General features: G+C 36.8%; 1 protein-coding gene across 4 annotated transcripts in view; it reads right to left on the minus strand.

Annotated features, from left to right (window-relative positions):
- The window catches only part of LOC139131513 (WD repeat-containing protein 19-like), a 33,013-nt gene extending 23,793 nt beyond the window's left edge, over positions 1–9,220 (minus strand). For 2 of the 4 annotated variants that reach the window (XM_070697603.1, XM_070697602.1), the window contains exons 1-6: positions 6,829–6,951; positions 3,521–3,678; positions 2,497–2,721; positions 1,881–2,013; positions 976–1,056; positions 135–247 (exon numbers count right to left, since the gene is read on the minus strand). In XM_070697603.1, coding sequence (XP_070553704.1) covers positions 135–247; positions 976–1,056; positions 1,881–2,013; positions 2,497–2,721; positions 3,521–3,678; positions 6,829–6,834 — 716 coding nt within the window. In that variant the 5' untranslated portion in view covers positions 6,835–6,951. Of the gene's footprint in view, positions 1–134; positions 248–975; positions 1,057–1,880; positions 2,014–2,496; positions 2,722–3,520; positions 3,679–6,828; positions 6,952–8,960 lie in introns of those variants that run through there. The other 2 variants (XM_070697600.1, XM_070697601.1) reach the window with 2 other exon arrangements.
- Between the last annotated feature and the right edge of the window lie 13,483 nt (positions 9,221–22,703).

The raw sequence follows: 22,703 nt of genomic DNA on the forward strand, positions 1-22,703 counted from the left end.
TTGACAGACAAGGGTTTACGGTCAGTCTCCTTGAAAGTTTCCACAAAAGTTTGAAAATTTCTCTTTCAAGACATACTACCGTAATTGAGAGCACTTTCAAGCTAATTGTAGAGCTACATATATTTGTGACTTACCATTTATATGAAATTATATTTCCATATCTTTGCTGAAAGGCCAGCTCTATTGGATTATCAGGATCGTTCAAGTTGTAGAGGAACAGCGTCTTCTTGCCAACACACACACTGACCTGATTATCAACATGACAGAGTAATGAATAAACACATACAGTTTGCCAAACATTGAAAATAAAGATTATACAAAACACAACACGTCTTCCACACTATTCAGTTTCATCATATCAGAACCATTTTTAAGCAAATACTATACATGTCAAACTGCACCATCAAACACAGCATGGCTGTAGTAAAGTTTGATGGTAAATGGGTCAACAACAGAATTGCTGGAACCAAAGTCTAATCAAATTGGTTTGACCCGTATTGGACAATTATCCTCTCATGATTTTTTTTTATAATCATAACTGTGATGACTGGCATTCTGTGACAAACTGGAATTCTTATATTAGTCTTTATAGAAATGATGATGAATTGAAGACAAACAGATCAAAGCCTCTCCTCACTTTCAACGCGTACATAATTAATTCTGGTCATTTTATGTTTCACAAAGTACAGTACATTATTTTCCTGACAATGAAGTAAATTTCACTTTGTTAGTCATTACTTTGGCTTTTGACTGTCCCGTCTCCGCTAGGTGACTGGGTGCCATGCATTCTGGCGTTTGAACCCGATCGAAAACTTACTGTATTTCAACAGCTTTGGTCTATTCCCCTGACAATTATTAATAAAAACTTTTAAATCAACAAGACCATTTGATGAAAGATATTAAGCTCCCTCAGCCTTTTCTGGTCTTTAAAGCGAAAAAGTACTGAAACTATACCGACACGATAAACAGACTTACTGTGTTTTCACCAGCCACACTCCTTTCATCAGTTTTCATCTCTGAAAACTGTATATCAGAGGGGTCCATTCTCACAGATGTCTGTGGAGTAAAGAAAAGTGAACAATCACATAGTGACAGACAATATTTATTTACTTTGTTTATTTAATTATATGTTTGTTTCTTTATTTATTTACCAAATGCTTCTTGAAATATATACATGTATAATTTAATCCTTCTTATATAATTTGCATATTGTTTGATTGACATCGCCTGAGCAGAAGCGTCAATATGGCACGTTGAAAGCACAGTGACCACCTCCATTTAATTTTCCTAAGATGAGCAGTCTTCGGATTTTAATCCATTCATTTCAGCAAACTACAGAAGTCTTTACATTAGAAAAAGAACAAATGGTTCTTCACAGTGGAAAAATCCATGGGAGGTGTTAATAATCCTCAAACATCCATTACTAAAATTTCCCCCCGAATAAAATGAACTGAGTTTTGAAATAGTTAAGTATGATATATTCCCATCCCAGGGATGTAGAAAATAGCTGGCAGCCTGCAAAAAACAACCCGCTGTTAGCTAAAATTTGCCGGCTGTGAAAATTTAGTTTCAGCATAAAATCAGAACATTTTGCACAAACTTTGGGCGCTCACAAACCACTTGTAACTGCCTATACTTTTATTTTTGCCATGTGTAACCAACATTTTCCATATCCCTGTATCCTCTGATTCAAACAAATGTCATACATTTGGAGATACTTGTTTACTCTTTCAAAGTGGGCATTACACAAAAAAAACCCCTCGGATTTGTTCATGGATTTGTTCGTGATTTGTTCATGATGGCACAGCCTCCATTAACAGACTCATCACTTCTATGTTATATAGCCTACAGCACAGGAACTTGAAAGATTTCTGGAATACCTGTCTAATGGTATCACCATCAGCGTTACTAATGGTAACAGTTTTGTCTTCACTGCCCAGGGCTAGCAGATTCTGTAAGCTCCATGCACCGCATGTTATCTTCTTGGAGTGTTTGCCAAGGATTGGTACCTTCCTGTTGCACAAAGAGCATAGCATATGCAAATGTTACAGCAGTATGTGTAATGGTAGCACACACAACAAATCGGAGAAGCACTGGTCTTTGAAAACCTATGATAACATGCAATGACTTAGTCATGATGATATCTGAAAAAATATCTTGTATGTTCATGATATTAAAAACCACTAATCACTAGGAACTATGAATTTTAATCAGCGAGTGGGGAGTTTATCACAATACATGTATCTTTCTGTGAGTAAACAAGGAAGCTACGAATACCAGTATTATTCACTTGATTTCATATTTGGCAAAAACATAAATGGACATAAATTAATAAAAGACAAAAAAACCATGTACCAAAATGCAACTAGGATACACAAATAGAGATCCAAGAATTAGTCAAACAATTCTTCAAAAACCCTTCTCTGGCAAAATAAAGTTTTTAAAATTACAATTCTATCAACAGTTGACATCATGAAGAAAGCTTGCTCAATATACCTTGATGTTTGATGGTTGTAGATGAGAAGATTTCCTTTGGCTGTGCCTACAGACAGCTGATGCCCGACCCTTGACCATAGCAAGAAGGTTAAGGGGTCTTTCATACCACTGTCTAAATGAGATGTCTTGTGTGTATTTGCATCCCATAGTATGATAGTACTATTCTTGTCATTGATGACGGCAAGGGTGTCACCATCTCGGTCCCATCCGAGACCAGTACAATTCCTGTCAAGATGGAAAAACATAAAAAGAGTTATTTTTCTTGCACTGGACTCAGACTTGGAGGAAATTTACATGTAAAGGAATCACTGTATCAGCAGAGAAGAAATTTTTATTCACTTTTTGACAGTAAAATAGAACAATGGCATGGTTACAAACACTTAAAAGAAGATGGGGGAAAAGTGGATTAAAAGGACGTCGCTAACTTTTCAAATTATTTTGGTTATTTTTGTTTCATGTGAGCAACTATTCGTGTTATTCTGCTTGCTAAAACATGCTAAACTACATGTATCAGTCACCATATCTCTACTCTCTCCCTGCTTGTGGATAGAACAATGAATGCTTCAATGACATAATGTATGGCACATACCAGAAATTACGTCTATCAGCATATCTGTATGTTATGTGTACATGTATACGCAAGGTGTGAGCAGAGCTCTCATGATTGGTAATTCAAGATGTTCAGTAAGCAGAACAACATAAACAGCTTCTGACACGCAAAGAGCATAACCAAACTCATTTGACAAGACACAACCGCTGAGCCTGACTGACTACTGCAGTAACATCCTAAAACTGTCGAAGATTTTACTCAGAGGTACACGGATAATCCAAGATACCAATGCATTTTATCACTCTGCACTGTACACTCTATCATCCAAAGCTCCATCCATTCACTGTACAGTCAACAACGTTGGTACATGTTTATCGTTTCATTCTACTTTTTGTAAAAAAAACTAATATCATATACTTCAATCTGCAATGCTGATACTGAGCTGACTGATTATTTTCAATTATCACAACTCACCCAGGTAAATTGATCTCATCCTTCAGTTCGCCATGTCTATCATAGATATTCAGTATATGATTGCTACCGGTGGTTGCTAGGTAATTGCCTAGCGTATTCTGCCAAGCAAACAAGATGGGACCGGCGCCATGGGTTTTGTCAGACAAATGAAACACCCTCTGGAAAGAAAAATTCAAAGAACAAGCGGTCAGACTCACTATCTTTTCAATACATTGGAATTGAAAAAATAACCTGCAAGATTTTTGCTGACGTGGCCTTTGAAGATATCCAACTTGTGAATTCAAAGTATTGCATTACTTCAAAACATTGCCAGACAATATAAAGGTAATAATACTTCTATGCAAATCTTTTTTTGTCACACAGACACACACACGTCACCACTTATTGAAAACTACAAACTGCCAACTGGATTGAATTTCATTTTTCCTTTCTTTCTTTCCCCTCGGACAAAAAAAAATGAGACATCGTGAGGATACACAGCACAAATGGATTTACAATGTGATTCTCTGATGACTTGCATGTGCTATAGCCAAGGGACAAATTGAAACCAATCTTATGTATCAAATTTTAATGATCCAATTACCATTAACAGAGGAGTTTTTGGCATTGGGGATGCAAGGTATTATGACATACTGAAGTCTATAGAACAAATGAAGCTGTGTTTTTTTAAGCTGATTATAAAATTTGATATCTCATAGAAGTTTAGGATAATGCTTTTCACATTTTAACAGGATAATAAATTTCCAATTTTCCTCACTCAATTATCAAAACTGTCAATTCTTACTTATTTTTTCAGGTCTCATAAATCTTCACAACCAATTAGGGAGGATTTACAAATCATACGACATTATGCGTGAAACAGTACGGCAAATGAACCTCATATCAAGATTTTTTGGTGAGCTATAACAGAGGAAGAGATCCAGAGGCTTCTGCCTGGCTGCTGTTGCTATAGCAACCATCTTCTATGCATGTTCCTTCCATTCCGCCAGCGTGAACAGTAAATGCTCAATTTCAGTTATATCTCTTTGGTCACATACTTAAAGCATACATTCTAAAAAATGGAAAATGTTCAACTCTGTTGATATGACAATTGTTCACGTGAAGAGTGAATTGCACATTAGTCAGGATCAAAAATAATTATCTGAAAATAAATCTCAATAATATTTCCCCTCAAGCACATCAAAAGTACTGTAAAATGAATAATACTGTTTCAGCGTAAAAGATCTGAAATGCCGAGAAAACTCAGTGAAGGAAATGGCATGACGCATTCAGGTGGTGATGGTGTTGTTATAATCCAAGTGAAGAATTTGATGAATAGAAAGTAAGACGATGTTTCCTTTCATGCATCCTCCATCTTAAGAAGACCCTCTTTTTAATTTGATATTGCTATGGCAACCTCCTTTATCTGCTATTCTGGGCATGCGTTGTGATGGAACAATAACAAAGATCTGACTTCATACATTTTTAAAATGAAATCATAAAAAAAATCATTAGAAAAATCATTCCAAAGTGGAGGAGGTGAAGAGGATTATCCCATCCATGTAAAAGTGGATGAACAAATTTCATCTAACCTGAAGTGCTAGTTGATTGAGAAGAAAGTGATAATTTTAGAAGCTGATATTAGGTTTCTTTTTCACCGAGACAGATCCAAGGGTGCTTATCATACTAGCAATGTACTTCAAATATATTATAAAATTAAATATTCCTAGCTCAATAGAGGTGCTTTTATTCATATACTTTTTTATTCAAAGCAGATAACCACATTCCTTGACTATATAAGACAAGAATTTCCTTCATTCTCACAAGAATTTAAACACAAAATAATGTGTTCTGCTCTGTGAACGTAAGCAAGCCACTCATTTTATCCATCTGCAGAAAAAAGAAGTGAGCTTGGTTTTCTTCCATAAATCAGGAAGAAAACCCCATGTTGTTGGTTTGAAAGTACAGTAACCAAGTTTGCAGAATGTTCATTACGTATTAAATACAGGTTGAGAATCCTTCAATCTTGAACAAAATGCAAAAAAAAACAGCATAAAATCACATCTGTACCTCAGCAACGAGGCCTCAAAACAACCCAGAATGTTCATTTTGAGCACCATTTTGATTATGATATCAAAATCAAACTTATTGATAAACGCCAATAAATTTGAAAATTCAACCAAAAAATGTGTGAAAATCAGGTACATACCACTTGTAACACATCCATGAGAATAGTACGATTAAAAGAAATGGAGAGGCTAAAATAACCACTGAGTCTGATTCTCCCGCCACTTTGTAAGATGTGTCAGAGTTATGCATTTGCCCTTTGGATCATCTCAACTGCTATCACCATGGCAACAGTCTGTGATGAAAAGACTGGCTAATGCTGACAAAAGCCATGTCTGCCTATTAAACCGCTGGATGGTGAGGGAAACCACTGCATTCTTTCATCATGACACCGTTATTTTACTAATAAATATCCTTTTTTCATTTCTCTTTCATTAAAAAGGTCAGACAATGAATATAGATGCAATTATAATATATATGTTTCTTCATTTTAATTACATTATGAAACTTAAAGGTTCATAATCACAGTGTACAAAAACAGCTACCTCCATTTACAAAGTGAAATTTACAAAATTTGGTAAACAAAAGTTGGTAACAATGGAAAGTAAGTATTTTAATATCAATTTCGTATTATTATTCGAAGCTGTCGGCCCAGCAGCCATTACATAACGCCCTGGAAGTTGCCATAGCAATGCTCGCCATACACAACCGGGCAGCTGTAAATTAGTCAGCGCACGTACGATTATGGACGTCTGTTTTTCACGTCTATGGTTCGAGTTAACAGGCGGCTAGCTGAAAACTGTCAAGACTCTCGATCCCTGAAATTCAACTGCATAAATTGCCTTGGGCATCTGAACGAAAGATAGGCTGGAGTCAAGGAATAAAAGCCTTGGAGTTGGACGGGAATTGGCTGCACGAGCAGCAATGAGATTGAGGCTCGTCGTGGAGCAGACAGTAATTGCAATATGGCGAGATATCGGCGGGGAATGCAGTATCCCTTGCCAATCCAACACGGAACGACCCCGTTTAAAAAAGAGACTGATATGATAGAGGAATATTTGATGGTTTCCTTTTTTTGAGGGATGTCAAGTGGAATGACAGCCCTGGCATTGCTGGCTCTACGTGAATCAGTATTTGTGCCATGTGTGGATTGAAATAGAATGACACATTACTAGTTCACGTCACTTAGCAGGATCCATGTTTATAGAACTTTAGAAAAAAGAGTAAAAAGGTACATTGGGTGACATTTTTTATGTGCCTACCTTCATTGCAACTTGTTGATTTTTCCAATATTACACAGTTTCATCCATGTACAAATTCAAAACAAACCTCGCGAACGAAAATGGCGAGCAGGAATTTCACACATGCGCAGTGGTATGAACAGATGCCGCTAGCGACGGGATTTCAGATCCTTTCGTTTATATTGTGTCTCCCTCCGCCGTCATTCGGAGTCCCCTCAAAAATGACATCGTCATATTTGTGAAATTATAGCTATAAACATGCTATTCTGACGTATTTTGAACGAAACAAACAGCTCTTGACTCTCTACGATTTTAAATATTTTCCCTTCCTCCGCCACTGGCGCCGTGGCATCAGTTTTCCACATACAAAATTGAAGATGGAAACTTCTCGCTTCTCCTACCCCACTGCTCTCTCCAGTACAAATTAAAGTATCTCTACTGCAACCTCTTTACTACATGTTTTTCTCCTCTCCATCGGCAAACTCACGAGAGCAACCGTATCACACTCCTTGTTCCTGTCCAATGGAATGAAATTTAACCGTCCGCAAGTGTGGAAAAATTGCCTCGCCTGACCGTCGATTCATCGGCCGATCATACGAACAAAATTGCCCGTCCGCCCATAACCAACCTAACGTTATACAATATAGAGTTGGCTTTGCCTGAAAGAGGTTGTCTCGATGTTTGCTAATTTAATTTGCACCTTTACCCTACATCACACCTTAATGTAGCAATTTGATTTGAGCCTACATTTAAAACAGCTAGGGGCGTAAGTCAGTCAGTCACGAACACCCGTGATTAGTTTCGCCTAACGTAAGTAATAAATGTTTACAGTTCAGCGACGTTTGGAATTCCTCTTTGAAGAATTCTCTCTCTCTCTCTCTCTCTCTCTCTCTCTCTCTCTCTCTCTCTCTCTCTCTCTCTCAGTGTAAGCTTATCCAACTTGTATCTGTTTTTTTGCCCCCATTGCACTGGTTATATATATTTTAATGTTGTCATATTTCTTGTACATCGAGTATCGAAAGTATTAAACCGATATACAAACAGATAAACGGAATTCAAAAACATATCTCACGGGTTCAGGCATCGTTCTTTTAAGTCTCTGTCCGACTATACCGTTGGATGGCAGACCGACAAGATACGTTACAACGTGTACCTTTTGACTTTTCCCAGTCATTGTAGCATGTGACCGTGCCTCAAAATTCTCGATCCTAAAAGATGATCCCATGTTTATTGTCATTTTCTATTTGTTTGTTGAGCCCGGGAAAGTATTAATATACCCTGAAAAATACTGATTATTGGACCTGTTTTGATACTTATCAGAGAGACTTATCAGAGAGAGAGAGAGAGAGAGAGAGAGAGAGAGAGAGAGAGATGGACAAAGGAAGACTTAATAATAACTAAGACAGCTGAAGCCGAAGAGCCGAACAGAGCCAGACAAGCCAACAGGGTGAAAGCTAGAGAGGGTTTTCGGAAAGAAAGAAGATTTGTGGTTGTAAGTTCGACTTTTCTGTCTATATCTGATAGTGCAATTCTCTCGGCGTTGATATTCAATTCAGCATGGTCTAGGGTACAGGAGCCACGCTCAAAGAATGGCGAGTGCGTTTAGTTCTAGACCCATGTTTGGCCAGAGTAGCGTACTGACTGGAGAAGTTTTGTGGGCTGGAGAGTTCTAAAGTATAACATGATGTTATACCCTTCAGCAGAGCATTTCTCTCCCACTACACAATCGGGCGGTATTTATGAGTAACTTCCTGAAGAGTCCGTTGGATCGAAGAGCCAATAAAACAATCCCCAATGAAACAAGATAACAATGGAAAAATGAGAAATTTTGTAAATGGATTATAAAATATAAGGGGGCCTTTATATTAACATTAAATGCCTCCTTTGATAATAAAAATGTGATCAGTAATAATTTTTTAAAAATATTTTATGTATTACAACTGGAAGTCATTCAGCGCGTCGGTTACCTAGTTTTCTGGTAAAGTGTGCCATCAAACACGTTGGATTTTGACCGTGGTTGACAGTAATTAAAAGCTACAGCATCAAGTAGGTACGTCAGCATCGTTCATGTTCAGATCATTTTACGGTGTCAGTTCGAATCGAAATTTTTCTTTGAAGTTAAGGATGATTCAAAAAATTGGAAGAGGGCCTACCGATGTTAAAGTTGGTCTATCTTCGGACAGATTTCCTTCTCTTCTGCGATACTCCCTTCGCTTTCGCGCTGTCAGCACACTCTGCATATCTACTTCGATGTGAAGGCTATTCCCAGTCCGGTGCACTGCGGTCGCCATGGTTTTGTGGGGAGGTCCGGAATCTCACTGAATGACGAAGAGTCGGAGACCTTCAAATGACCGGTTCTTTTTCCCCGGTTTTCTTTAAAGTATATTCCGAATTAGATGGAATTCTGAGTGACTGTACGTCTAGGCACCTCACTGAACACTGTACAGTGGAGCCAATCTAACCATTAATTGAAATAAGATATCACATCCCATGGTCCATTGCGTTGGCTCCTACGTGATGAGGGAACCTGCGGGTGGAGAGGGCGACGTCAAATAGTTAAAGGGGTTGGTCGTCGGAACTGCGCGTGTGCAACTTTCTTGTTTTTAAACAATGTATTTCATGCATGATATCTATTATGCATCACTTGAACATAGCATATAAATTTTACGATATTCATTGTCAATAAGCATGCTTCAACTTTCATCATTCGCCAACGCACCTAAATACAGTATTTACAACGGTCGTAGGGGTCCCTGGCAACCTTTGAGCAGAGTTCCGACGACCACCTCCCTTTAACTCTAGTACAGATAACTAAAATATACTCGAGCACCTCTTGTCATAATGACCCGCATACAGCATATAGATCGTTAGTTATTGAAGATTGCCATTTTTCTACAAGTGTGTCTGTACCGCTACTTGCACGTGAACCAGAACATATGTTCAAGTTTGCAGCACAGATTGAATATGTTTATCTCATGACTTGCTGCCTGGCAACCCTTCTTAGCTTGGCTTACTCAAATCTTAAATTCCAATCAATTTCTGTGGGTTTAATCTTTCCAGTTTCAATGGTCCAAATTTCTCTGGCAGCAGACGCTTTTTCGCTAACTATTTTCGACAATCACTACTCAATCACTAGATGCACACATCTACACGGATTTCATTCATTCGAGTTTATTTCCTAAAAGATTCGACGCGACATAGATGCATACTTGGTATGAATAGAAATATGATTGTGAAAAAGCAGACCGACTAACGTTCAAACACAGTAGAGTTATGAACTTAAAAGCGAGGGTCGTCGGAACGATGCTCAAGGTCTGAGTCACATGGGACTCATGCAACCAATGTGAACGGTATTCAAGGTACGTTAGTCATTGGTGAAAGTTCAAACATGTTACTTTGTCGTAGTGTACAAAGTACGTAAAATTTAAATGTTGCAGCTGAGCTATTTTGACACGGTGCATCTAGATATCGAGCATGAAATGCATTGTTTGTAAACAAGCAAGTCGCACAGGCGCAGTTTCGGCGACCCCTCCCTTTAAAGCGCCGTAAGCTGTTTCCTAGAATGTCTTTTCTATTCGTAGAACTCTGTCGTTCTACTCAAATCACGAAATACCCAGATAAAACTTGTATATGTTTGTGATCACACGCGACTACCACAACTGTTGTGCTAGTTGTCTTAGGTGCAATGTCCAATTTTTGTTGGTGGTGACCGAATTTCAATCCAGACTGGAATTGATGTTCAGACACTAACACACTGTATGTTTCATACAGTTCATAATGCTATAGGGTTTGCAAGTCGATTACTTTGTGCACACTTAGGAGAAAAAAGGAAATGTACCTTTTTCACAGAACAAATATTATAAAAATATCACCAAAGCGTACACCTATTGTTCATTCCATGGAAAAAGGAAAAAAAACCATTTGACATGCATGGATTTCAAAACCATACCTTCAAAGCTGAATCGATCAGAGATGATGAACGTCTCCATGGAAACAATTAGTCAGGACTTTCACATGTGGTGTCTTTACAAGTACGTCTGTATTCGCCGGGTCGTTCCTCACGATGGATTTGAAACCGGTTGTCTAACAATGCGAGCCTACAAAACAAATTCGTCTTTTAATTATGTCCGGATATTCATGGGGTTCCAATCAAATCATTAAAGGCTTCAGTTTTGATCAAAATCAGCGGATAGTCGCACACCATTATACATCAATTTTGAATGACAATAAATGCAATATCATGATAATAGATGATTTATAACTATGAATGCACTTTAAATATTGTTGGTCTTATTACTTTTTTATGCATGCAACTAATGACTTTTTAGTCGCGCTTTTACGCTTTCCACAATTTTTGTGTCAAAATAAAGCAATAAGAGCAATTACTAAGTGCAGGTCATCGCCATAGCAACGAACACAAAGGACCCCCTAGACAATTTCAACGTTTCCTATGGCTCCTAAAAACGTTTTCTACGAAAATTGAATTTGCAAACTATGCAATTTATAAATACAGACATTGGTGTGGTGCTTTCAGACATTAAGTAAAGCATTAATTGACGTGGGCAGCAACGGCATGAAAGATGTTTGCCGGGAGCAAAGTAGCAAACGAACCATTCCTAGATTGGTGCTAAAATAAAACCGTTATAAAATGTGTACAACAGTGTGTTTATTCTCATTCAAGAGATTCTGAATAGCCGTGTTTGCATACAAAATTCAATCCCCGAAAGCACACAAGCTGTGAAATAGCCATGATTGCTTCCCCAAAATCTGCCTGAAAGCATTTCCTTATGCTCTGTTTGAAATGTGTGGTGAAAAATGACTCGACGTCCATCATAGGCTCTGAAGCTGGTCTCACTCTGACGTTTTCATAACATAGAGTTTAATTTCTGCCTCATTTGGGTTTTCATCGGTAATATTCATTGGACATGCACGGTGTGTGAAATTTGCCAAATATGGCCGATTTAAATGTCGGCAGGAGGATGAGTGATTTAAATGTATTAAAGCCACTTATATTAGATTTGCGGATGTGCATTCGTTGAGCAGATGAGGGCTGGTAAAACAGCCAGCACGAAAGAAGCCGGCGCACGGCCGGCCCCAGGTCTACCATTATTGCAACTATGCATTAGAGACCAGTGTACCAAAAATACGATACTATATATAAACTATCACAATAAACGATAGGTTTAGGAACTAAGAAACAATCGAATCTAGAAAACTGACCTTATCAAATGACCCTAAAGGTTCAAAATATTGTTGAGGATACCTTATGCGTCGCACATTAGACCCAGTGTGCGTGCGGGCGCGTGAACGTACGCCCAAGCTCAATTCCTCAGAAGGTGGACGCGGCTGGAGCTCTCTATATTACCAGAGGAGGACAAACAGCGTGGCCGTGCCAGCGGGGGAACAGAAGCTATTCTTCAACCAACCTATCGATTTGAAAAGCGCGTACAAACACCACGTCACGCAGAAAAAATCACAAGTACACTCCGTCTGGTCGTGATGACATCCAGCAAATGGCAAGTGTTGGCCACTGCTCTATTTTAATTAGCGCCAGCGTGTAAATCGAAAGAAAGCGCAAGCTGCTGCTGCGCAACATATTTGAAACAGTCCGTTTAATTTACCCGCATGAATGGTTGCCGTAGAAGGTTTGATTTACCAGAAAAAAATCCCTGGGACAAAAAATCTGCCAGCCTTGTGTGCTTGGTTTTCAATAGAATTTGCTCTCTAATTAATGCAACGAGAGTCCAAGCAAAGGTTAAGAAAAGCACAATAAATGACCTTAAAAAGCAACGGACCATTACGTAGTAAAACATTTCGCTCTTCAAAGAGACTCTTGGATCGTGGTATTTGCTTTTGCTCATAGTCTCGTTTGGAACGGCACTGCAAATTCAATGTAAAATTGGTCCTCTGCAACAAACGCTTTCAAATGACAATAGGCATTTACCGCATTGTAACTGTTTGATAGAAGTTACGGTGGCTGATCTTCAAACACAATCTTCGTTCAGCCAACATTAATACCATTACCATTATATAATGAAATGGTTAGAACACTGACTCTCCTTAACGATACAGTTATTTTGAAAAGATGAAAACAATTCTCATCACAATGTCACTGTTTTCCATGCGTTTGGGTATTTACGGAATGGTGGTCCACTTCGCCATTTAGACTCCGAACTTCTTGTAATTCTGAGTTAAAATCTTATTTCACAGTCGACACAGAGTTACGGGGAAGTTCCACAGTCTGTTATTCCAAACATGTATTTCTGTTTTGCTTATAGCAATAAAGCAAATAATCGTTCGCATTTATAACAATTACCCTATCGTTCTTCAAAGAGATCGTTTCGCTTTAATGACCGTAAACCCGTCCATTTACAGCTGCATGTCGTTCTCATGAGTGCATTTCTGGTCAATGTATGTAGTCTGCTGTCAATTTGCCGTGATTGCTAAATATACAGCGAGCGATCATGTTCTGATGCATCACGCTTAATACAGTATCGATCCGACGCTGCGAATCGAATACTCTAAAAAAACTGATAATTTCGCTTTTTTCCCTTATACAAAGGCGCCCGTACTTCAAAGCGACAACATGCAACACACAGGTCATGTCAGGACTGCGTGTACGCGTTTGCCTACAGGCGACATGAGCCCATATGATAGTCGGTTGCGAACGACGTTAAGAACGCTTTGTACGTCCCCATTATTGCATGGACCTGCTGTCTACTCTGTACGCTCCAATGATATTTCTGACATGTCCGCGTAGCCTTGTGGTAGAGCTACATCGCGTGCAGATAAAGTATGCATGCATTACAGATGGGGCGGGGAGGGGTGGGGGGCTGGTACGAAGAGGGAGTTTCACCATTTTCATTCAAAAACAGTTTTGGGGAAAGACCATTTCATTTCGTGCGTGAATCAGGGGTGGGGTCACAAATATTACTGTGCATGGATGTCGGTAAACATAAAGCCATATTTGAAAAGACTACGCTGAAACGAGGATGCACAAAAACAAGGACTATTAAAAGTACGGGGAAATCATGAAATATCCACAAGAGTGGATAGCTAGGGCAATCGTTAACGTTTTTAGACGGTACTTGTACTGTCAAATACATCCTCTGCATACAACATTTATATGACTTTTTAAAGTATAAATGTCATTTCATATATTTTACAAACACCAATGGCAACCTTTTTGTCAAGTATTTTCGCTCTGAACACATTTTCTGTATTTAAACTACCATGTGAAAAAAAATGAAAATGACGTATTTCTTGAGCGAAAACAGAATGGCAGAATCCCGTTAACATCACAAACGCTATCACCTTCAGCAGCATCACCAATGCCGCCACTGTCATCACTGTCACCAATACTTATTGATCATCACCATCCCCCTTTCCGTCTGTTTCCACTCCCCCTTCCCCTCTGGCTTCTTCTCCTCCTTTTCCTATCCTCCTCCTCCTCCTCCTCCTCCTCCTTTTTCTTCTTCGGGTCGGCATTTTTCGTGGAAAAAATCAGTGGAGGTCAGTTATTTTTAGACATCCATTTTTTTGAAAAACACAAGTAGTCTCCGCTATTCAAAGTCAATTTTTGTTGACTTTATAAAATGTAGCCCAGTCAAGTTATCTCAGTTTTTTGCCAAAAGTTTAATTAAAAAACTGCCAATGAAATATGATGTCCATTTGGCCCAAAATTATCAAAAAAAAATACAGGAAAATTCATAAAAATTGGTAAAATGCTGCACTACATTTTTTGTGGGAAAAATTGCAGCTCTCGAAGGGTCAATCTGTCCAAGCCCCATATTACTCTACGATGCTGGTTGATGTAATCCCGAGATTGCAAAATAGGTTCAAAAATGAGTCTGTGCCAGTTCACTGTAGGCGTGATTCATCTTCTATTAGTTTCAAATAGAGTATCTTAATTTGAGGTATAACTTTAGGTGATAATTACAAAACGCACCAGGGAGTATATTAGTCCTTGTGTTTGAATCAGAATTCATCAGAAAAACGTTTATGAAGTTGTAATACCTGCAAATCATCAAGGTCAGGTTTTTCTTCTCACAATCCGTTAGGGGTGGATCGATATTCGATATAGGGGTGGTTTGATATTCGGGGGAGGGCTTAAATGATTGACTATGGAGCATTATTTTTCCCTGCTTCACCTGGAATTATTCTTTTCAATCATGTGAATTCTGATATTTTTGTTCACTTCGCCTCTCAGAGGAATCTTTTTTCTAGCGCTCCAATCTTTGCTGTTCTTTTTGTTAAGATGCTTTTCTTCGTATGGCGTGACAGTACTAAATAAGGAAAGAAATAAAGTAGATCAAGTTTACATGGAACTATAGTCAAACAGCAACTGCTTCAGAATGTTGGAAAGTTGGAAAGAAAATAGAAGCATCCTTCAATACAACAACATTATATTAGGTACTGATGGAAATAAGAAGTCATCGAGGTCTCAATTTGTAAGAAAACCACCACGTCTGTTTACATTGTTCTAGGTAGTGGGCTAAAAGCGTGTGGCACATACCGACTAAGGATTTGAACAACTGTAGGCTAAATGCGTAGCGGTAGTTGGATACTAAAATGACAAAGTGACAATTAATCCATTTACTTAGGGTGGTTAGGAGGGCTGTCCCCCTCCTGATACTGAAAACTTTGAATTTCACATATCAAAATTGGGTTATTTGGCGGTCATTTTGAATGTTTTAACAGACTTTTCATAAGGACTCAAAATAGATTAGACAATATCAATAGAGACAAGTGAATATCCAAATAGAAAAAAAATTCTAATTTTTTTACTAATTAATACAAAGAAATGCAAATTAATGCAAAGAAATAAAAAATAATGCGGCTTCTACATATGTATATGCTACAGAAGTGCTTGGGATTTGTAATGTTTCAAAAGTTATGTGATACACTGGTTCGAATTCTTGGTATGGCTATTCATTTTGGAATGCAGTTTCTATTTGGACATTAACAGGTGTATCTACAACATGCTTTGAAAGAAAAAATAAATCATAAATTAAGGATATTATCAAGACATTTATGAGTAGGTCTATTTTACGTCAAATTCTTGTACCCTTGTTCAACCAAGTCACACTGCATTGCAAATGTTGTGCTTAAAGTTGTTAGAAATTTAAATAGAGTAGTTCTAGAAACATCCAATATTGGGATGAGTGCGGGAACCACTTTATGTACAAAAATACGATACTTTTTGTTTACAAGTCATGATGAGCATGGCACATATCATTGTAAAGAACAACAATTGACACACGATATCAAGTGCAGGCTAATGTTTCAGGTGTAGGGATGAGAAACTGTAGCAGGAGCACAACAAATGAATAATACTACTTAATCTTTTCAAATTATAATACTGGGTACATGTAAAACAACAGCAAAAGTGTCAGTTAAAATATCAATCAAATCAGGGCATTAATGAAATGAAATGTAATGAATTTAGATGTTTTGAAAATGTCATGACCAAAGGGTGCGCCGAAAATGAAAGATGTTATGAAAATAAGATGACCGAAGGGCGGGCCAAAATTGAAAAATATTTATAACAATGGTGTGACAGGAGGGCACGTCGAAAATTAAAGATGTTATAAAATAGGGCACCCCGAAAATTTTAACTTGGAAGGGCCTCAAGACTTAATTTAAAGATAACTGTCCTTGCATCATTTTTACTTCATCTCTGATGGCAATCTTTTTATTCTTCTGCCATCCTTTTCTGGATTTTTTCACAGGCAACCTCTTGGAATTTTTTTCTGCCAATGAAATATGATGTCCATTTGGTCAAAAATTATCAAAAAAATACAGGAAAATTCATAAAAAATGAAAGATGTTATGAAAATAAGATGACCGAAGGGCGGGCCAAAATTGAAAAATATTTATAACAATAGTGTACCAGAAGTGCTCGTCGAAAAATAACTATGTTATAAAATGGGGCACCCCGAAAATTTTAAGTAGGGCCTCAAGACTTAATTTAAAGATAACTGTCCTTGCATCATTTTTACTTCATCTCTGATGGCAATCTTTTTATTCTTCTGCCATCCTTTTCTGGATTTTTTCACAGGCAACCCTTTGAATTTTTTCCCCTGAAATCTTCCAAGCTTACTCCCAAGGAAATGGTCCACCCCTAAACTGACTAGAGTAGATATGCTGGTGCAAGCACCGCACGAAGGAACAAATTTGCTAATCTGCTACTCAGCTAGTTTCTCTAACAGTCTTGCAGTGAAGTTGTCATATACGGCATTTAGTAGGGGCATAATAACCTTCGCAGTATTTATCCTGTGACGAGCACTCAACCCCAGTTGATAAAACTTATGATAGGTTTTCGAGAAGAACAAAAAAATAAACCTGATGATCTGTGATAGTATTTTATATATGAACATTTTTAGAATGTTGGTGGATGTGACAAACATTTATAGCTCTATACTTCTATTCTGATAGACTTGTTTCAAGTCGGTGAATTTCTAAAAAAATATTTTGTAATAGTTTCTCTTGTGTCTCTCCTATTTCATACAAACTTATATAATTGGACTTTGGCAGCCCAGGCCAGGTTTTTCTTGCGATTAATTGAACGCGTTACATTTTAGTCTGCGCAGTAGTGAGTTAGTTTCTGCTGGATTCCGGGAAAATTTACCCCACTCACCGCGTTCACCCCACTCAAACATTCACAAATCACAGACTTGAACCAAGTCTATTATTCTGATTCAAGCTTGTGCGCTTATTTCAAGCATTTCTCTACCGTCATTTGACACATGGTCTGTAGTTATCGCAGATAGGTTACGCATTCAGAATACCTGCGGTATCTCAGCAGTCCAAGGAAAACGTACATCACTTGAAATTTTGTTCGACACATTGACGTTGTACGACCGGTCGAAAATTACAGTCTTGCACGATTTGGAAGAATTATTAGTTATTCAGAGCTCATAATGCGAATGTATTAATGATAGTTCACACCTTGCCAATTTACTTGTTGTGAGCTGAAATTTGTGTGCGTAAACTCAGAAAGTAGTCCACTTGCATCCCTTGGGTAAGTTTAACACTAGATTGTACCTGGAGGTAGGAACCTCCATGGTTTAACACTAGATTGTACGTGCAGAGTGGCAGTTCGGGCATAGGGTCCTCGAGCTCCGATGATGATGATGATTAAACATTTAAAAATGAAGGAAAATAAAAATATATTTGGACTCAGTAAAGTTGTTGTTGTTGTTGTTATTGTTGTTGTTGTTGTAGTTGATAGTATTTGCAGAAAAGGACAAATTATGCGCTGCAAAATTCAATACAGCCTCACTGTACACAAAGCTACCTCTATGCTATACACATGCGCTACAAAATTCAATACAGCGATATTGAATTTGTTGTTGTTGTTTTTATTATTGTTGTTGTTGTTGTTGATAGTATTTGCAGAAAAGAACAAAGTATGCGCTGCGAAATTCAATACAGCCTTACTATACTATGCGCTGCAAAATTCAATACAGCCTAACTATACATGTGCGTTGCAGCCTAACTATACTATGCGTTGCAAATTCAATACAGCCTAACTATACATGTGCGTTGTTGCCTAACTATACATGTGCGTTGCAAATGTTAGGCTGTATTGAATTTGCAACGCACATGTATAGTTAGGCAACAACGCACATGTATAGTTAGGCTGTATTGAATTTGCAACGCATAGTATAGTTAGGCTGCAACGCACATGTATCGTTAGGCTGTATTGAATTTTGCAGCGCATGTGTATAGTATACTATAAAGGCTGTATTGAATTTTGCAGTGCATGTGTATAGTTTGGCTGTACTGAATTTGCAACCCATACTTTGTTCTTTTCATCAAATACTATCAACAACAACAATAACAACAACAACAACTTTACTGAGTCCGATTATATTTTTATTTTCCTTCATTTTTAATGTTTAATCATCATCATCGTCACCACTGATCATCATCATCGGAGACTGAATTCCCTATGGTTCGGGCAGTGTGTGCGTGCTGTTCTAGCTTTAATTTTGCTTTTTTGTTTTATTTAGGCCTGTAATTTGCTTTGTAGTCCAGTCAATCTACGAGATTTTGGCACCTAACCCACCACAAATTGCAACAGAATTTTTTTCTTCAGAATGCATTTGAATGAGGTACCCAGAACAACATATTAAAAGTTTACTCGAATCCATCTTGGGGAAATATGTCTAATTTGCATAAATCAAATATGGTGGCCAACAATCCAACAAAATGACATAATTGGCTATATATCACATATTAAACAAGCTATTTCAGTGATTTCCAAGTCTGACACTAGTTATTTGGCCCAGGGAATCATTTTGGAGGTATAATGTTTAATATAGGCACCTCGTTAATTTGCATAATTCCAATATGGCGGCCAACATTCCTACAAAAGACATTTTCGGTCATATACCACGTACTAAACAAGCTATTTCGGTGATTTTAAAGTTAAAAGTATAGTTCTTAGGCATGGACAAATGATTTTCGAGATGCTATGATTTGCATAGGTAATTTATTAATTTGCATAATTCCAATATGGTGGCCAACATACCTACAAAAGACATTTTCTGTCATATACCATGTATTAACCCTTTGGGCGCCAAGGTTTATTTTTGTCAACTTTATAAAATGTACCACTGTCAATTTTTCTGCTTTTTGCAAATTTTTGATTAAAATCTGTAGCTGCTGAAAAATGATATCCATTTGGTCCAAAAATATGAAAAAACGTACAGAAATGTTCACAGAAATTGGTAAAATATCGCATTAAAATTTTGGTGTAAACAATTACAGCAGTCAAAGGATAAACAAGCCATTTCTGTGATTTTGAAGTTAAAAGTGTATATCTTTGGCATGGACAAACAATTTTCGAGATGTAATGATTTGCTTAGGTACTTTGTTAATTTGCATAACTCCAATAGGGTTGCCAACATACCTTCAAAAGACATTTTCTGTCATATACCATGTATTAACCCTTTGGGCGCCAAAGTCTATTTTTGTCAACTTTGTAAAATGTACCACTGTCAATTTTTCTGCTTTTTGCCAAATTTTTGATTAAAATATGTAGCTGCTGAAATCATTTGAAAATACGTACAGAAATGTTCACAGAAATTGGTAAAATATCGCATTAAAATTTTGGTGTAAAAAAGTACAGCAGTCAAAGGGTTAAACAAGCTATTTCTGTGATTTCAAAGTTAAAAGTATATTTCTTTGGCATGGTCAAATGATGTTTGAGGTGCAATGATTTGCGTTGGCACTTCGTTAATTTGCATAAATCCAATACAAAAGAAATTTTCTGTTACAAAATGTATTGAACAATCTTTTTCAGCCATTTTGAAGTTTAATTATATTTCTTGAGCATGAAGAAACGCCTTTTGTGGTTCAATGTTTTTAAAAGACACTTTGATGATTTTCAGAAATTAAATATGGCTGCCAAATTAATGCCCAAATAAAATTATGGTAGAGTTTTTAGGAATAGGAATATCAAGAAAAAACTGTCAAGAGGGCACTGCACCCAACGCACTGTATTTTGCAAATATTCTTCCAATTTTTATTGATTTGTTAACCCAAGATTAAAAATTTGTTAGGTTCACCTTTTAGCTTGGCAAGCAGTCGTAAGTTGCATGATATAGAAGGGTTATTGTATGCAAATGTATGCAAATCACCCGAATTCCTGCTTCCCTTTTATCCGAATTTCAAGATTTCCAAAGAATATAACTCTGTTCTAGCTGGGTCATATTTTCTGAAATTTTCACATTATAACAAAACAACTATTTTGTTTTGCAATAAAATTCTTACATTTTGAATAAGAGGCATTTTTATTTTGCTAACCATGGTTTTAAGCACTTTTTTGAGTGTCAGTCGTTCAGCCCATGCCATTTTAGAATGAGGATATACTCTTGTTTCAAGTGAAATATTACATTTCAACAAATAGTTTGTAAGGATTTCCTTGTCATCTTAGATAAGAAATATTCCTTCGAAAAAAACTGTGTTGGCAACGTGCAGCTCCACATTAAGGCCTTGAACATTTATTTTTAAAACTATAGAAAATATACAATAAATGTACATACAATAACGGTCCATTTACGAATAAAATTTTATTTTAATAGGTGTCTGTGATACCCGAATTCGTTAAATACCCCATAAATATATTGTATTTTGAAAAGAATGTTAAAGCAACTCTGGTAGACTTACATACCGGTATATGACTTCCGAACGGATTAAAATAAGTATATGTTGATGATCGTTTACTATTGAGTTGTAAGAAAGTCATGCAATTTTAATTATTTGTTATTTTTCTAAATATGGCAACCGTTCATGCTTGTTAGTCATCTAATAATAATCTATTTCTGAATATAACATTGGATTCATCTGTGTACGGCATTATTTGTGATTTTTATAGGTGCTTTATACTCTACAGGATTAAAACATGTAATCTTTAATGTTTACTGTTTTAAAAAAGTCGTGGACAAAATCTTTAGTTTCTAATTAAGACTGAACCCCTTCCTTATGGACGAGTGCATCTTTGGTACATCGCCCTAGATGATAGGCAAGAAGTCATCACATATAACAGCAAAAATACAATAAACACAACAAAGATAATAACAACGCAAAAAATAAAATAATGTGACCAAAAATAACACATGCCACAATACAGACAAATTAAAACTTAGCGCTGATGCAAACAATGTCAGACTCTTAAAAACTTGATCAACACACAAACTCACAAAAATTGAAAATTGCATGCTTAGCAAAGACTTAAAATTAATTCAAACAACTCATTAGCCTAACAGAATCCAACTATAAGTACACGATACACACTTGTACATCTGGAAAAATGACACTTGGAAAAATGACTCAAGATGTACTTCTTTGTAATGTGTAATAGTTGGATTCTGTGTTTGGATTAATTGTAAGTCTTTGCTAAAGCATGCAGTTTTCAGATTTTTTGAGTTTGTGTGTCCAGAAAGTTGTTATGAATCTGACATTGTTTGCAATAGTGCTAAGTTTTAATTTGTGTGTATTACGACTCTTTTTATTTCCGTCATATCATTTTTTTTAGCTTTCTTGTGTTTATTGTATTTTGCTGGTATGTGTGATGACTTCTTGCCTATCATCTAAGGGATCTTATAAAGATGCACCCATCCATAAGAAGGGGGTTCAGTCTAAATTAAAAACTAAAGATTTTCAACACCCCTTTTTTAACAGTAAACATTACAGATTACAAGCTTTGACACTGTAGAGTGTTAAACACCCTTACAAATTACGAAAATGCCACACACAGATGAATTCAATGTTATATTTAAAAAGAGAATATATCATTCAGAAGACTAACATTCATTAACATTAACAGTTGTCATATAGAGAAAAATCAAAAGTTTTTAAAAATGAATGTCCAAGGACTTAACAGTTTCTTCTTGATAGTTTCCTAGTGCTAAAAACTAAACCAAAACCGTTATTTATATTAGAAGCTATTAAGCCACGGGGCATTAATATGGCAGCCATATTTAATTTATGCAAATTATCAAAGGGCCTTTGTAAAAATTGAGCCACTAAAAGTGTTTCTTCATACCCAAGAAAAATATTAAAACTTTAAAATCAAAGAAATAGCTTGTTTAATGCGTGATGTATGACCGACAATGTCCTTTATAGGAATGTTGGCCACCATATTGGAATTATGCAAATTAATAAATTACCTATGCAAATCATAGCATCTCGAAAATCGTTTGTCCATGCCTAAGAAATATACTTTTAACTTTAAAATCACTGAAATAGTTTGTTTAATACGTGGTATATGACCGAAAATGTCTTTTGTAGGAATGTTGGCCGCCATATTGGAATTATGCAAATTAACGAGGTGCCTATATTAAACATTATACCTCCAAAATAATTCCCTGGGCCAAATTACTTGT

This window comes from Ptychodera flava, chromosome 4 (genome assembly GCF_041260155.1).
Source record: "Ptychodera flava strain L36383 chromosome 4, AS_Pfla_20210202, whole genome shotgun sequence".
Lineage (NCBI taxonomy): Eukaryota > Metazoa > Hemichordata > Enteropneusta > Ptychoderidae > Ptychodera > Ptychodera flava.